The sequence below is a fragment of the Hemiscyllium ocellatum genome, chromosome 11 (genome assembly GCF_020745735.1).
Source record: "Hemiscyllium ocellatum isolate sHemOce1 chromosome 11, sHemOce1.pat.X.cur, whole genome shotgun sequence".
Lineage (NCBI taxonomy): Eukaryota > Metazoa > Chordata > Chondrichthyes > Orectolobiformes > Hemiscylliidae > Hemiscyllium > Hemiscyllium ocellatum.
This window is the reverse complement of record NC_083411.1, coordinates 54,755,421-54,773,534: the sequence shown is the minus strand read 5'-3', so window position 1 is coordinate 54,773,534 and position 18,114 is coordinate 54,755,421. Positions and strand designations below refer to the sequence as shown.

The following is an 18,114-nucleotide window of genomic DNA, read 5'->3' as shown; positions in this document are numbered from 1 at the left end:
TATAAGCGCTGCCCTGTTTGCCCTCTCCAGTTGTCCTTCCATTTGCCCACAAGCCTGTATCTTGACTTTGCTCTGAGCAATGTGTACAATCGCTACTTCACAACGGTTAGCAACCTCCGCCTCTAGGCACTTTCACTATCTTTTCCCTTCATTCTTATTCCCTTTGTTCATCCACATCAAAAACACCATTTCCTGCGCCTTTCAGTGCTGCAGTTAGCTTTTTCGACTCTCCTCGCAAGACTTCCGCCAACACATCCTGTTTGGACTACATTACCCACGGTGCGTTAGCCATCCCTGCACTTGCGCAGTGCAGTCCAACGTTTGGTATTAGATGGACTGCTCGCGATGCCTCATGGGAGTTGTAGTTCTGACGTGCGTTCGCGCTCCGCAGCAGCTGGTGGCCAACGGCCAGGAGTTCGAATTGGAGCGCGCGAGACCCAACGAACGACGGTCACGTGGTGCGGCCTGTGTTGTTGGTTGAGTGTCTGTTAATTACCGGTGGGAATACACTCCCTCAATCAACATCCTCCTCATTATATAAACTACCCCGATCCTGTCCATCAATTACTTCCAGTGACGGCTCTCCACAGTTAAATCTGGCCTTTACTGCCCTACCCCCATTGGAAAGTTACAGAGATAGCGGTGGAATCCTTCTGCCTATCAACTATTCACACCGGGATTCCCCAGTTTAGAGAGCGGCACCATCCGGGCTGTTCACACTGTGGGAGGTTACAGCTTCTCCCACGTCTGCAGGAGTTCCCGCTGGGTGCTCTGGTTTCCTCCCACAGTCTGAAGGTCTGCAGTTTAGATGCTGTCTGACCTGCTGCGCTTTTCCGCAACACATTTTCAGCTCTGGTCTCCAGCATCTGCAGTCCTCACTTTCTCCAGGTCTGCAGTTTAGGTCGACTGGCCATGCTGAATTGTCCCTAGTCTTCAGGGATGTCCGACCAAGTGGATAGGCCACGGGAAACGCAGGATACAGGGATAAACAAGCAGAGATGATGGGCCGAATGGCCTCTATTTGCATTGGAGGGATTTCTGATTCTTTGTGAGATGCATAATTTGACATGAGCAGTAGTAGTATGGACGATCATTAGTTGAATAGCGATGTTAAGTGCATACACTATATGGGCTGCACAGTGGACAGTGGTTAGCACTGCGCCAGGGACCTGGTTTCAATTCCCACTTGGGCAACTGTCTGTGTGGAGTTTGCACATTCTCCCAGTGTCGGCATGGGTGCCTCCGCGCGCTCCGGTTTCCTCCCATAGTCTAAAGACGTGCAGGTTAGGTGAATTGGCCTTGCTAAATTGCCCATAATGTTAGGTGCATTAGTCAGGGGTGAACGTAGGGAAATGGGTCTGGGTGAGTCGCTCTTTAGCAGGTCTGTTTCCACACTGTAGTGAATCTAATCTAATCATTTCGATTGGCAACAATACTTTCAATGCAGGATCTCAGCTACCCTCTCAAATTTACATGAAATGCTGTTGAGCACAAATAAGTTAGAGTTACTACAAAAGTATTCAGTGGGAGCCAAAAATGTTGAAATTGAAGCCCTTTCTGAGCTGCTGTCCTCAGTTCTCTGTGTGCTCTCAAAGGAAATCACAAGTGACACCACCTGAGAGACAGTAATCTACCAGTCACTATTTGCATGTCTTGAAGTCAGCAGCAACTTCCATCTTGTCAAAAAGGTCAGTTATTTTTGTAGTGCCTGTTTGTGATTGTATGTTTTTGTTAAATTGCACACATACTGTTTTTATATTTGAAACTTGATCACAGTGCTAGTGTGGAGTAAGGGCGGATGGCATTACCGTTGGTGACGCAGGGTTAAAAATGCTCTCTGGTTCTTTGAATGTGATTTTTTTTACACCATTTACTTGTTGTCTTTGTGCTTGTTTCTCCCTGTATTTTGGATTTCATGACAATACCTCTCCATTTCTGTAGGCCAGGTACGGGAATCTCCATACATTGCCCAAACCCACAGCAGACCGATCACTGAGAGCAAGTAGTCAATCTTCGAGGACAGTTACTCGCTCCACATTCTCGTCACCTTCACGCACACGTTCATGGTGGCAGCCTGGGGAAAAGAGAGGAAATGGCTGATTTAAAAACAGAAATGTTGGAGAAACTCAGCAGGTCTTGGCAGCATACATGGAGAGAAAGCAGAGTTAATGTTTGAGTCCAGTAACCTCTCTTCAGAACTGATAGTACCTAGGAAAGAAACTGTACGAAAGCTGATGACGGAAATGAGCTCACCAAGCTCAAAGGGGAGAGAGAAAGAAAGTTAGACAAAGGAATGTTGATAGTATGGCAGGAAAAGGAAAAGGGGAAAAACTGATAGGGACAATGAGTAAATGAAATTTGATTGAAGCAGCGAGGTCATAATCGGACCGACAGTAGGTAAAGGACGTTGTTAGTAGAAAGTGAGGACTGCAGATGCTGGAGATTAGAGTCAAGAGTGTGGTGTGGGAAAGCACAGCAAGTCAGGGAGCATCTGAGAATCAACATTTTGGACAAAAGCCCAAACCTGAATTGAAGCTTTGGCAGATTCTGATGAAGGGCTTTTGCCCAAAACGTCGATTCTCCAGCTCCTCTGATGCTGCCCGACCTGCTGTGCGTTCCAGCCCCACACTGAGGATCTTGTTAGCTCAGCTGGCTGGCTGGATGGTTTTTGCAATGCAAATAGATGGCCACAGCATGAATTCAATTTGTGCACTGTCTGAATGTGGGAGAATTGTTAGATTCATTGCAGCTATTTTGTCACATATTAAAAGCCTGGAAACCATTTTAAATTTCATCTTAGTGCTTGCTTGCTCAAAGTCTGTGTTTTCTCATGCCCGGCTAAGGCAGTTGGCCTTGCAACTGTACTGATACCTGATAAATTCTTCTCTTTGGATGGAGCTATTCTTCTCTTTGCAATGACCTATTTGTCTACTAACGCCTGCTTATCATTTACTAACTGACACTGTCCAGACATTACGTGACTGAAGCAAGGTGCCCAGCTTGCTAATTATCTGCAATTAACAGTTTGCTAATTGTTAATCAATTCTGGCCTATATAATCACTTTTATGTGGCTGTTCTTCCCTGAGGGAGAAAGTGAGGACTGTAGATCAGAGTGACAATGTGTCGCTGGAAAAGCGCAGCAGCCAAGGAGCAGGAGAATCGATGTTTTCGGGCATGAGCCCTTCTTCAGGAATGGCTCATGCCCGAAACGTCGATTCTCCTGCTCCTTGGATGCTGCCTGACCTACCGTTCTTTGTTGCAGACATTTTGTCCCCTGTCTGGGTGACATCCTCAGTGCTTGGGAGCCTCCTGTAAAGTGCTTCTTTCCTCTGGCATTTGTAGTGGTTTGAGTCTGGCGCTTCCGGTTGTTAGTTCCAGCTGTCCGTTGCAGTGGTTGGTATATTGGGTCCAGGTCGATGTGCTTATTGATTGAATCTGTGGATGAGTGCCAAGCCTGTAGGAATTCCCTGGCTGTTCTCTGTTTGGCTTGTCCTATAATAGTAGTACACATAGACAAGGAAGAAACCATGGTCTCATCCGATGTACCGGCACTGTTCACCTCTGTCGACAAAACCCTAGCCAGAGAAACAATAGCCAACCTGCTGAACATACAGAACAGACAGCAGGACATTGAACCTATCGACAAAGATGGCATACTCAAACTACTGGACCTGTGCCTCACAACACACTTTACATTCAACAACCAAATATATGAACAAATCAATGGCACACCCATGGGCTCACCCATCTCTAGACTCATAGCAGAAGCTGTAATGCAAAGATTAGAACAAACCGCAAATTAACCCAAACTCTGAGTCAGATATGTGGATGACACCTTTGTAATCATTTAAAAACACAGAAATAGAGAAACACACACCGGATCATCAACGCCACACTCACAGGAATCTGATTCACGAGAGAGAGAAAGGACAACTAACTCCCATTCCTAGATGTGATGGTACAGAGAACACCAAACGGAGAGAATTCACACAAAGTATACAGAAAGCCACACACACCGACCAAGTCCTGAACTACGAAAGCAACCACCCCAAACACAACAAAGATGTTGCATCAAGACACTATTCAAAAGGGCACAACAACACATTGCAGTACACCAGAACTGCAAAAGAGGAAGAAGAACACCTATACAATGTATTCGGCAAAAACAGATACCCGCGCAACTTCATCAACAGATGCCTGAGGGAAAGACAAACAGAATGAGGACATGCAGCAACCTAAAGGACTAGCCACACTACCATCAAAACATTTCCGAACTGACAGCCAGACTACTGCGACCACTAAGACTCATAACAGCACACAAACCAACAGCCACTCTACGATAGTGTACAAACTCCTATGCAAGGACTGCACAAAACACTACATAGGACAAACAGGAAGACAGCTAACGATCCGCATCCATGAACACCAACTAGCCACGAAACAACATGACCAGCTATCTTAGTAGCCACGCGTGCAGATGACAAGCAACATGAATTTGACTGGGACAACACTGCTATTATAGTTCAAGCAAAACAGAGAACAGCCAGGGAATTCCTAAAGGCATGGCACTCATCCACAGATTCAATCAACAAGCACATCAACCTGGACCCAATATACCGACCACTGCAGCTGGAACTGATAACCGAAACGGCAGATTGAAACCACTACAAATGCTGGAGGAAAGATCACAGAAGCACTTCACAGGAGGCTCCTAAGCACTGAGGATGTCAGCTAGACAGGGGAACGAAACGTCTGCAACACAAATTCCCAGCTCGGCAAATAGAACCACAACATAAACATGATTGGCCAAGAGTGTGTTTATACAGGATCCAGACAACAATCACCGAAGCAGTATGGTTTTCCAAAACAGGCAGAAGAAGAGGTCAGGAAGGTAATAGTTTTCTGCAACAAGGGATACGGAGACCAGTAGCTTCCACTATCAACTCACCTATTCGACCAGTTACGAAACCAGACAGTAGCTGGCAAATAGCGGTAGATAACTGGACATTGAACAAGGCCACCTGTCTACAGCCCCCACCATAAGCAACTAACCCAGAGATCGTAGTAAAGCAAAGTGAGGATGCGCAATGGGTCACAGTTTTGGACATAAGTAATGTGTTTTGGTCAACTCACTGGAGAATGAATGCGATATAAACCCACATTTACTTTCCAAGGCCAGCAATATACTTGGACTGCCCTGCTTCAGTGATTTCCTAACTCCCGTCCATAATGTCTAAGTGGAAGGGTTAAAAGAATTCTCGAAACCTTAATGTCTGGTGCAGTATGTAGACGACTTGCTTTTTCAAACTGAAACTAAAAGGAACGTTATCAGCTGTTAAGTGAATTACTGCAATTGTGGCATGAGTTGGGTCTGAAAGTGAACCCTAAGAGAGCGCAGATATGAAGCAGGACATTACTTATCTGGGAATGATTCTGTCACTGAGAAAAACAAGAAATGGACAAATGAAAGGTAGAGGCAATTGGCAGATTCCCTGTTCTGTGGGATGTCAAAGGTTGAGATCCTTCCCAAGCTTAGCGGGGCATTAAGGGACCACATTGACCAATAAGGTAGCCCCACTGATGGAGTTATAAAAAAGAATGTGGTGTGCAAATGGAACAAGACATTGCAGCTCTAAAGCAAGCATAGCTGCCGCGCCCGTTCTGAAACCCAAATCCAACTGTTAAAATATCAAACAATGCAGGTTATAGTTCAACAGGTTTTAACTGGTAGCACTAGCTTTAGGAGCGCTGCTCCTTCATCAGGTGGTCATGGTGTATAACATGTATGATACAGAATTTATGGCAAAAAGTTTACAATGTTATGTAACTGAAATTATATATCGAAAAAGACCTGGATTGTTGGTTAAGTCTCTCATCTGTTAGAGTGACCCCTTTGGTTTCAGTTCTTTCATATGTAAATCGCAAAACATTTTTTAAAAATCTACATTCTCAAGTGAACTTTAACAATTGGTGCCTGTCAGCCAAGATAATATATCGGAGGTGTGAGTTCCCCTGTGTGATACTATCTGTGCCACAATGTTTAGACTGATTTTAATCTAAACAAATGAATTTATCGGATCTAATATGGATTCATGCAGTTTTTGAGTGAAAGAAAATGTCTGTCTGCAGGTACAAATTCACCCCACAAACTTTTATGTGTGGAGGGAGGGTGGGGTTGGGGGCGGGAGGGTAGTGGTAGTGATGGTGATGGTGGTTGTGGTTGTGAGTGTCTGTGTGAGAGTGTATACATGGGTGTAACTGTGAGTGTGTGTGTGTGTGTTGTGTGTGTGTGTGTGAGAAAGTGCAATGAGGCTGATATTCAAGTTCAGTACCAATTGGGATGGCCCCAACTGGGACCTTGGGTTCATGGCACACTGCAGGTAACCCCATTGCACTACACACACACCTATAAGTTTGTGGGGTGAATTTGTATTGCAGATATACATTTTCCTTCACTTAAAAACTGCTTGATTCCATAAATTCATTTTTTTAGATTAGTATCAGTCTAAACATTGTGGCACTGACAGTATCACACAGGGGAACACGCACCTTCAATATATTATCTGGGCTGACAGGCACCAATTGTTAAAGTTCACTTGAGATGTAAATTTAAATTTTTAAAAATGTTTTGCAATTTACGTATAAAAGAACTGAAACCAATGTGGTCATTCTCACAGATAAGAGACTAATATACCATCCAGGTCTTTTTTAATATATAACTTCAATTACATCACACTGTAAACGTTTGCTATAAATTCTGTGTCTTACAATCTTATACTCCATAACCAGCTGCTGAAGGAGCAGTGCTCCGAAAGCTAGCGCTTCCAATTAAACCTATTGGACTATAACCTGGTGTTGTGAGTTTTAAACAAAGTAGCCACCACAGCCACCACCCTCGCGACAGTTCTGTTACAGAAGACGCACAGGAAATTAAGATCAGTAGCATACACATCACACACGGTGTCACCAGTAGAGCAGGGTACACAGCATGTAAAAAACACGTATTAGCTGTTTCTGGGCAGTGCAACATTTTACCTGCATAGTACAGCTGAACCCACTTACAATTATTGATGGAGCATACCTCGGTACAGCTATTATTAGACAGAAGGATTAAAGATGGTTCGGTTAGCTGAAACTGAATCGCCAGATGGACACTTTTGCTACAGGGGAAGAAATATTGCCTGTGAAAGGGGTTAAAAACTATCACCATGTTAGGAGACAACTTCATATAGCAGGGGGAAAACACAAGTGTCATTGACAGCAGTAAATGATCCCAAGGGCCCATTTGTATCAAAACAATTGGAGGGGGTAAGACGGGGCCTGAAAGCAGACATGCATAAGAGATAATCCATCACTGGACCCCACACACTAAAAATAATTAGAACTCTTCCTGATACAGCAAAGGAGTTGTTGCGGGAACCCAGATTATAAGACCGGTTCTGGAACAGGAGATCTCATGTTCAAATACATCTGTGGATCAGAATTCTGTCACATGTTGCTGTAGTTGTGATTCTATGTGCATTACTAATTATCATACCAATGTATGTCAGCTTAGAAGGTAGACAAATGAAATTGTGCAGAGATTTGAGGGTGAGCCTGTCATGAAACAGAAGGAATATTATGAAAACACTGAGTTAAGTCATATATGCATTATTTCTTCATATTCGTTATTGCATGTTTGCTTTATATTATTATACTTTTCTTTAGTGTTCTTTACATGTTCTTTTCTCTATTTTACTATAACGATATAACATGCAACTTATTCAATGGGAGGATACTGACCATCCAGGAGAGGTTCGCAGAAAGAGACAGACAATGATCCTAAAATAAGTATCTTTGGATAAAAAGGGGAGAGATGTTAGCCAGTGGCTGCAGGAAAAGAGAGAGAGGGATACAAGCTGCCGACACATTGCAGAAAAATACTGAATGCAAAATTATTGGCATGCAGGAAGAAGCGGCTTGTGAACTAAAATGGCCTGAGTCCAGGCACTAGTGTGAAGTTGAAACTGGTTTATGCTAAGTTCTCTGGAAGATGAAGTAATGCCAAAGGAAGATGAGGTAATGCAAAAACCTTATTTGGACAAGCTGCCCAAGTCGGTGGGTCAGAGCCAATAAGGTAAAGGCATATGATAAGCAATGAGCCTGAGCCAATGGTGCACAGACAGACATTTAGAAAGGAAAGGAATAAGAAGATGACTGTTGGATATGGAGCCAGTCAAAACTCCAGAGACTGACCATCACAGAAGTAAACCCTACGTCAAGACCACCGGTGCCAACATTGAGAGTGTGAGGCGTCAGACCTTGTCGTCATCAGGAGCTATACTGCTTGGGTATTAGCTTTTATATTTTGTGACTACTCAGAGAGTGTCAGAAGACTCTAGTGAGTGTACAAGTATGTTCTATGCCAACAAATGTTTTAGCTACACACATGTATTGACGAACAACATTAATAAAGTGACTTGTGAGTTATGAGAGAATTGATTCTTGTCTCTCTCCAATAACCAGAGCTGGCGAACACTGGGCTCCATCAACCAGCACAGGCTCATACACACCATCCACCACCTCAGATACACACAGCTCAGTGAGACCAATAAGGGAAGGTGTTAGCTTATGGCCTAATGAATCACACATCACAAATGATCAAGGGGATTATTGGTCAGAGGGACAGTAGTGAAAGGGCCCCATGAGAGGGTCCAGGCCTTTCCAGGCTCTGCTCAGTCAGTGTAGATGCAGAGACTCATTTCAAGTTCTGACAACTTTTCTGGCTGCACTGTACACCACCAGAGAGAGAGAGTGAAAAAGTTCATCCTTGAAATAATTGACATGATGTCTCAGGCCTTACTGATGGGTGGAGAGTTAATCTGCATGGAACATCTTAGACAATAGATAACTGAGGGTACGTACAAATACAGAAATTGCTGGAAAAGCTCAGTGGGTCTCTGAAGAGAAATCGGAGTTGGCAGGGAATAAGGTGGTGGGTTAAAGTGGCATGTAACTGGAAGCTCAAGGTCACTTTTGCAGGGAGAAATGTAGATGTTCTGCAAAAGCTTTCGCCCAGTTTAACTTTGGTCTCCTCCATATTGAGGGAACAGTTTTGTGAGCAGCGAATGCAATAGCCTAGATTGTGAGATGTGCAAGTGCTGTTTTACCTGGAAGGAATGTTTGGGCCTGGAAGATTCTTTCTCATTTCGACATAACTGGTTTGCCAATTTTTCTGAAACTGTATCCCTTGGTTGAGACTCCTCTATCCACATGGGAAACATCCTTCCTACATTTAATGAATCGGATTCTTAAAAGGTCTGTGTTTGATTGAGGTCACTACTCATTCTCCTCAAAGAAGAAAAACAGAGAGAATTCCAGAGAATAAAGACCCTTTAATCTTTGATTGTAGGACACTCATGGAAATTAGTTTGGTGAACCTGTTTTGCACTCCTCTTACAGCAAGTATATCTTTAGGTAGGTAAGGAGGTGAAAACTATGCGCAATCCTCAAGGTATAGTTTCACCAAGATTCTATACCATTACAGTAAGAGACCCCTTTCCTCCTTTACTAAATCCTCTTGTAATAAAAGTCTCTTAATTGCTTGCAGTCTCTACATGTTACATTTCAGTGTCTGATGAACAAAGGAAACCAATTCTTTGAAGTTCAACACTTCCCAATTTTTTACCACTAAAGGAAACTCTATTTCTATTTTTTCCAATGAAAGTACATAACATCACACTTCTCCACACCTTATTCTATCTGACAATTCTTTGCCCACTCAAAAAGCCTCTCCAAAACCAAAAAGCATCTTTGCACTTTCTCTCATAACTCACACTTACATTCAAAAAAAGCATTAACTGTGGACCAGTATTGACATGTTTGCCAGTATTGACATTTTTGAAACAGAGTTTCTAATTTGTATTAGTCCATAGATTCTTAACTTTTCTGGGATATTTTTAATTTCTTCTATGGTGATAGATAGAAAGTATTGGTTTAGCTTTGCTGCTGTATCCTTGCCCTCTTTTTAAATTTCTCCTGGCTTTTCTTGTAATGGGCACCCTTTTGATATTGCTTTTAAAAAAAAATTTACAACCTAGAGAAGCTTTACAGTCCAACTTTATGTATCTCACTAATGCACTGTCATGTTCTATTCTCCCATTCTTAATATTTTCCTCGTTCATCATTTGCTGAATTCCAAAATGTCTCCAATTCTTAGGCTTCCAACTCTTTTGGATACTTTATAGAGTTCTTCCTTTGATTAAATACAATTAATCATGGTTAACCATTTTCCTTACTGGATATAGGTCAAAAAGTATACATATTTGGTCTAAACTGTATTGTAGCTTGCTAAATGTCAGCCATTGTTTAATATGATGCAATTACACTTTTAATGCACTGTTCTGACTGCGGCTGGAAGAGTGAACTTTTGCTATAGATTCCCACTATTTGGGTCATAATGCAAAATGAAAATACTTACTCAGTAACTAAGATGGCAATTAAATATCTTCTTAATACCGATTAGATCAATCAACCAGGTTTCTTGTGGTTTTCCATGAGAAACTTCTGAGCTTCCAATACAGTTTTGTGTTTTCAAAAGTTACTCATCGATAAACCCAATCTGGCTGTAATCTTCCCCGGTGGCAGGCAGGCAGCTCCTACCATCTCAAGGCACTCACTGTCTCTAAATAGGTGCCAAGTCTACCTTATGATTAATCAGACCATTTAATTTTAAAACTTACATTGCAATGTTGACATAACACAAGCAGAGGGAGAGGAGCAGAATTTATCCAGGTATTGGGTTCCCGAACCTAATTGAAAATCTGGCCCACGAAAGAGATTATTCAACCAACATTGATTCCAGAGTTAAACAGAAAACCTCAGTGAATTTTATCAGACAGATTTTTAAAATATTTTTCAATGGGATGTGGGACATTGCCAGCTAAACCAGTGTTTATTGTCCATTCCCCAATTGCCGGAAGGCCTGTTAAAAGTCAACCACATTGCTGTAGTTCTGGAATTACAGGTAGGCCACCAGGTAAAGATGGCAGATTTCCATCCCTAAAGGGCGTTTGTGAACCAGGGTTATTTTGTAAATGACAGTCAATGATGGTTAGTTACAGTTAGGCTAGAGTTTTATTCCAGATTTTAATTGAAGTCACACCCTCAAAATATCACCTTGGAGGTCTCAATGACTAGCCTCTGACATTACTACAGCTAGGCCCTTCTCCCCAATGTTTATATTGCCAAAGGGACTCATTCTCACCAAAGGTCCTTCTGAGCAGAAGTGTTTCAGTTAAGAGTGTATTAGATCAAAATGCATGTCAAAATAATACTGCATGAGCTTGGAAGGTGCAGAATCAATAATCATAGAAAAGCCAAAAGAACTGCAGATAATGTAAATTAGAAACAAAATTGAAATTGCTGGAAAAGCTCAGCAAGTCTGGTAGCATATGTGAAGAGAAATCAAATTAACATTTTGGATCGAGTGACCCTTCCTCTGAACTGATGGTAGCTCAGAAAATGTCAGTTTATTTGCAGAAGGTATGGTGGAGGGAGCGAGGTAAGGAGAAAATGATAGTTGGGAATAGACCCTAAAGATAGAAGAATAGTTGAACAGACAAGGAAATGGATAATGATCTGGCTGGAAGGAGAATAGCTGTTAATGGAGACTGTTAATGGCTACCAATGGGTTGTGTGTAACAACAGACTTCATGACAGTCAGGCAGCATCCGAAGAGCAAGATAATCGACGTTTCAGGCATAAGCTCTTCAGCAGGAGTGAGGCTTGTGGGTAGGGGCTGAGAGAAAAATGGGAGAGTGGTGGGGTTAGTGGGAGGTAGCTGGGAGAGCGATTAGGTGGATGAAGGTGAGGGAGAAGGTGATAGGTCAGAGGGGGCAGTGATGGATGGGTCCAGAGGGTGGTGCCCGAGTTGGTTGGCTTGGGACTGGGATAATGTGGAGGGAGGGGAATTGAGGAAGCTGTTGAAATCCACATTTATCCCGTGTGGTTGCAGGATCCAAGGCAGAATATGAGATGTTCCTCCTCCAGTTGTCAGTGATAAGCATTTGGCGGTGGAGGAGGCCCAGGGCCTGCATGTCCTTGACGGAGTGGGAAGGGGAATTGAAGTGTTCAGCCACAGTGCAGTGGGGTTGGTGGGTATCCCAGAAATGTTCTCTGAAACAATCCGCAAGAAGGCACCCTGTCCCTGATGTAGACTAGACCACATTAGGTACAACAGATGACATTGGGAGAGGTGCAGGTGAATTTCTGATGGATGTGGAAGGATCCCTTGAGGCCTCGGAGGTGAGGAGAGTGGTGTGGGCGCAAGTTTTGCACTTCCTGCGGTGGCATGGAAAGTTGCCAGGAGTGCAGTGTGAGCTGGTGGGGATATGAACCTGAAGAGGCAGTCACAGAGGGAATTATATTTTCAGAATGCTGATAGGGGTGGGGAGGGAAATATATCTCTGGTGGGGTCCGTTTGGAGGTGGGGGATGTGGCGGAGGATGATGCATTGTATGCGGAGGTAGGTGAGGACCGGGGGGTTCTGTCCTTGTTGTGTTGTGAAGGGTGGGGTTCATGGGTGGTGGTGCATGAAGTGGAGGAGGTGCGCTGGAGGGCATCATCAACCACGTGGGAAGGGAAGTTGCAATCGTGGAAGAAGGAGGCTATCTGGGAATTTGAGGTGGAATTAGTCATCCTGGGAACAGATGCAGCGGAGGTGGAGGAATTGGGAATAAGGAATGATGTTTTTACAGGAGGTAGGGTGAAAGGAGGTGTAATTTAGGTAGCTGTGTAAGTCGGTGGGCTTGTAGTATATGTGGTTAGTTGGTCGCCAGAAACGGTGATGGAGAAGTCCAGGAAGGGGAGGGAGATTGCCAAGATGGTCCAGGTGAATTTTAGGTCGGGTGAAAGGTGTTGGTAAAGTTGATGAACTGTTCAACCTCCTCAAGGGAGTATGAGGCAGTGCAGATAGTCATTGATGTACCGGAGGAACAGGTGGGATTGATGCAGTGTAACTGCGGAGAATGGACTGTTCTACATATCTGACAAACAGGGAGCATAGCTGGGTCCCATGAGGATGCCATGGATACCCATTTGGTTGGAGAAATTGTTGAGGGTGAGGACCAGTTCAGCCAGGCAGATGAGGGTGTCAGTGGAAGGGTACGGGTTGGGACAGCATGAGAGTAAGAAACAGGGGTCTTGGAGACCTTTGTCGTGGTGGATCGATGTGTACACGGACTGGATGTCTATGGTGAAGATGAGGCGTTGGGGGCCAGGGGAACGAAAATCTTGAAGGAGGTGTGTCACGAATGTAGGTGGGGAGTTCCTGAACTAAGGGGTCAGGACGGTGTCAAGGCAGGAAGAAATGAGTTCAGTGGGACAGGTGCAGGCTGAGACAATGGTCGACAGGGGCAGTCAGGTTTGTGAATCTTTGGAAGGAGGTGGCTGAGTGGTTAGCACTGCTGCCTTACCGTGCCAGGGAGTTGGGTTTGATTCCAGCCTGGTGTGACTGTGTGGAGTTTGCACGTTCTCTCCCTGTGTCTGCGCTGGATTCCTCTGGATGCTGCAGTTTCCTCCCACAGTCCAAAGATGTGTAGGTTAGGTGGCTTGGCCATGCTAAATTACACATAGGATCCAGGGATGTGCAGGCAAGGTGGGTTAGCCATGAAGAATGCAGGGTTACAGGCATAGGGTGGGGGCGTGGGTCTGGGCGAATCGCTCTTCAGAGGGTTGGTGCAGACTTGATGGGCAGGATTTCTTAGATGGTCGAGGGCCCATTTGCTTTTCTTCATATTAGGACAGTGGACTCAGTTTGTCATCCATCATGGCCCCGTTCTGATAACAGAGGCCTGTCCATCTCAGCAAAGATCAGAAACCAGAGCCGCTCCTTGAGTAAGTACAATTTTGTGGGACTTGTGGACAAATTTTATACGTAATCAGATTGGTGACAGGGTCGAGAGTGTGGTGGTAGAAAAGCACAGCAGGTGAGGCAGCATCCAAGGAGCAGGAGAATCGACATTTCAGGCAGAAGCCCTTCATCAGGAAGCCCTTCATGGATGCAGCTGATCTGCTGTGCATTTCCAAAACCACAATCTCGACTCTGATCTGCAGTCCTCACTTTCTCCAGATTGGTGACAGGGAAATCTCTGCTCATCTTATTTGAAATCCAGAGTGATCCCTTCTCTGGTTTAACCTGTTCATTAGTGCCACCCTGTACAAGATGGACTTTGGCAATTAACAAACTGCCCTGAAGACAGGACAAAGTGGATCTGATGGTGTCTCTCTGCTTGCTTGTTCACAGGGTTCACAGATTCACAAAGATTCAGTCAAGATTGGATGGGATGATGATTGGGGAAAAGAAGTGGCTCTTCTGGCTGTGGTGGAGAGCATGTTGGTTTCTTATCTCATCGAGTTTGCTGAGTAGGAGATGTTACATCTTTTGGTGTTTGAAAGTGAAAGAATATTCATTATGTTCTGTTTGATTGATAGATTTTATTTTATTTTAAACAGATGATTTGTCCACCAACATATGGACCTGTTGAATACCCTGTCTGGACAGTAGCACTGGGCTGGTGTATGACCATCTTCTGTTATTATGTGGGTCCCCATTGTGGCTGTAGTGAGAGTTGTCCAAGCTGAAGGCTCCACCTGTTGCCAGGTAAGGAAATACCAAAAGTAAAACAAAAAAAACTGCTGATACTGGAAATTTGAAACAAAAGCAGAATGGCTGAAGAGACTCAGCAGGTCTGACAGCTTTTGTAGATAGAAAGTGCAGTTACCATTTCAAGTCCAGTTCTGAAGATGAGTCACTGGAGTTGGGCATAAATAGCATCGTGTGGATGGAGATAGGTTGAAGTAACATCAGTGGCATTAAGTACATTTTTGGAAAGACTTCACCCCTACTCTCTCACACATACATGTCACGTGCCAACACACAGACACATGTGCATTTAACATGTATGTATGTACATGCAAATGTACATGTACATTGAGATATACAAAATACAGTAGTAAATGAGACATATATACGTAATTCCTGCAATTAATCATAATATGATTGTCAACCAACAAAAAATTACTCTCTTGAATTGGAATTAGCTTTTTTTTTCAGGAAATTTCTCAGCAGTCCTTCAAATCGATTCTATCCACACGACCTGTTATGAATGTCTCTGGCATTCTTCAAAAATAATTATATCAGTTTTCTCACAAAATAATTACAGATTCTATATTTAGTTTCAAGCTCTCATCCCTCTTATTGCTACCAGTATGTTCCTCTCAATTTTTCATCAAACTAACAGTCAGAAATTTCCTGAGTGAGATCATTCCTTCTTATGAAATTTTGGGACTGCCCAATCCTCCCTCCACAACTTATCTTTTTTATATCAGTTCCAACTGCAGGATGACCAGATTTGGATCTGGATTTTCTGTCGTTGGAAGTTCAATGATGGATAGAAATCAGGCAGAAATGAAATGATTAAACCTTTCCATTTTTGCTGCTTGCACATCAGCTCCTGATTGGGGTCCGTACTGGAAGAGCACAGTGGGGAACAACATAGAAGCAAGCTTGATTCTACGGAAGCCCCAAATTGTCTCCAACGTCAGGCAACTCCTGAGATCTTCGAGGAGAAAGTGAGGACTGCAGATGCTGCACTCCTAAAGAAGGGCTCATGCCCGAAACGCGATTCTCCTGCTCTTTGGATGCTGCCTGACATGCTGCACTTTTCCAGCAACACATTTTCAACTCCTGAGATCTGACAACTTCTAATATAATTGTGGTTCCAGTAAGTCAGCTGTGATAATCCAGATATGCTGTATGTCAGTTACTTCCTTGTAACCTGGCATTTCTTTGCCATATGTTTTATTTAAATTTCTTTTCAAACCACTTGGATGCTGTTAACTATTCTTCTTTTCTTCAGGGTTATGCTTGGATTCTCTTGTTAACTTGTCCAATGTCGTCTTCATAATTACTGTGCTCCTTTCAGTTCTTGTTGGCATTGGTCGATTGCTTTCGAGTTTATTTCACAGCTTTAACTAAATTCTTGGCGGAAAACTTTGTAGACGTGGGAATTTATTTAAATTAATTGGAATAGCATGACAACTCTTTGCAAGGCTGTCTTTGTTTAATAAACCACACTGGATTGAAGTATAAATTTAAAAAGTAACAAGATGATACAGTCATAAAGTCACAGAGATGTACAGCATGGAAACAGACTCTTCAGTCCAACCTGTCCATGCCAAACAGATATCCCAACCCAATCTAGTCCCACCTGCTAGCACCTGGCCCATATCCTTCCAAACCCTTCTTATTCATATACCACCCAGATGTCTTTTAAATGTTGCAATTGTACTAATTGTACCACGGTGGCACAGTGGTTAGCACTGCTGCCTCACAGCGCCTGAGACCCGGGTTCAATTCCCGACTCAGGCGACTGACTCCCCGTGTCTGCATGGGTTTCCTCGGGTGCTCCGGTTTCCTCCCACAGTCCAAAGATGTGCAGGTCAGGTGAATTGGCCATGCTAAGTTGCCCGTAGTGTTAGGTAAGGGGTAAATGTAGGGGTATGGGTGGGTTGCGCTTCGGCGGGTCGGTGTGAACTTGTTGGGCCGAAGGGCCTGTTTCCACACTGTAAGTAATCTAATCTAATCTAACCTCCATGACTTCCTCTGGCAGCTCATTCCACACACATACCACCATCTGCGTGAAAAGATTGCCGGTTGGTCCCTTTTATATCTTTTCCCTCTCATTTTTAAACCTCTAGTTCTGGACTTCCCCACCCCAGGGAAAAGTCCTTGTCTATTTATTCTATCCATGCCCTGCATGAATTTATAACATGATGTTGAACATATTAAATTTTCAGATTGTAAGTTTGCTCGCTGAGCTAGAAGGTTTGTTTTCAGACGTTTTGTCACCATGCGAGGTAACCTATGATGATGTTACCGAGCAGTGAAGCGCTGGTGTTCTGTCCCGCTTTCTATTTGTGTGTCTTGATCTGTTGTGGTGGGTGATATCATTTCCGGTTCTTTTCTGAGAGGTTAGTAAGTGGGGTCCAAACCATTGTGTTTTTGATGGAGTTCTGGTTTGAATGCCAGGCCTCAAGGAATTCCCATGTATGTCTTTGTTTAACCTGTCTAGAATGGATGTGTTGTGGCAGTCAAAGTGGTGTCCTTCATCATCTGTGTGTAGGCCAGCTGCTGCTTATGTATCCTGGTGGCTAATTTCCTGCCTGTCTATCCGATGTAGTGTTTGTTACAGTCCTTGCAGGGTATTTTGTATATGACATTCATTTTTCTGGCTGTTGGTACATGTCCTTTAGGTTCATCAATAGCTGTTTCAGTGTTTTGGTAGTTTTGTGGGCCATCATGATGCCAAGGGGTCTGGCTGTCATCTCCGAGATGTCTTTGATATATGGTCGTGTGGCTAGAGTCTTTGATTGTGTCGTGTCTTCTTGTTTGGGTTTGTTGTTTGAGAACTAGCAGACTGTGCTTATCGTGTACCCATCGTTCTTGAATAGGTTGTTTGGATGTTTTTTCTTCTGCTGCCTGTAGTTCTGGGGTACTGCAGGGTGTTGTGGCTCATTTAAATAATGTCCTGATGCAGCTCCCTTTGTGGATGTTGGGATGATTGCTCCTTGGTTGAGTATCTGGTCTGTGTGTGTTGATTTCCTGTAGATGCTGATCTGCAGTTCTCCATTGACTGTTCATTCCACTTTGACATCGAGGAAGGGGAGTCTGTTGTTGTTCTCTTCTTCTTTCTCTTCTCCTGTACTCAATGACAGGAGCAATCACCCCAACACCTACAAAGGGAGCTGCATCAGGACAATATGTAAATGAGCTACAATGCACTGCAGCACCCTGGAACTACAAGCAGCAGAAGAAAAACACCCATTTAACCTATTCAAGAACAATGCTTCCCCAATAAGCACAGTCTATTGATTCTCAAACAAGCCCAAACATGAAGACACAATTTGCCCAGAGATTCTAGCCACACGACCATACATCAAAGACATCTCGGAGATGACAACCAGACTACTTCGACCCTTGGCATCATGATAGCCCATAAACTTACCAACACACAAGGTGTGGATAATGGCTTCTCAATTATTTTTGAAGAAACTGTGTATATGAAAATATA

General features: G+C 43.6%; 1 protein-coding gene across 1 annotated transcript in view; it reads right to left on the bottom strand.

Annotated features, from left to right (window-relative positions):
- LOC132820004 (FERM and PDZ domain-containing protein 1-like) overlaps positions 1 to 1,966 on the bottom strand; it is a 139,368-nt gene extending 137,402 nt beyond the window's left edge. Inside the window, exon 1 of the mRNA XM_060831933.1 lies at positions 1,926 to 1,966. Coding sequence (XP_060687916.1) covers positions 1,926 to 1,966 — 41 coding nt within the window. The remainder of the gene's footprint in view (positions 1 to 1,925) is intronic.
- Positions 1,967 to 18,114: the final 16,148 nt, after the last annotated feature.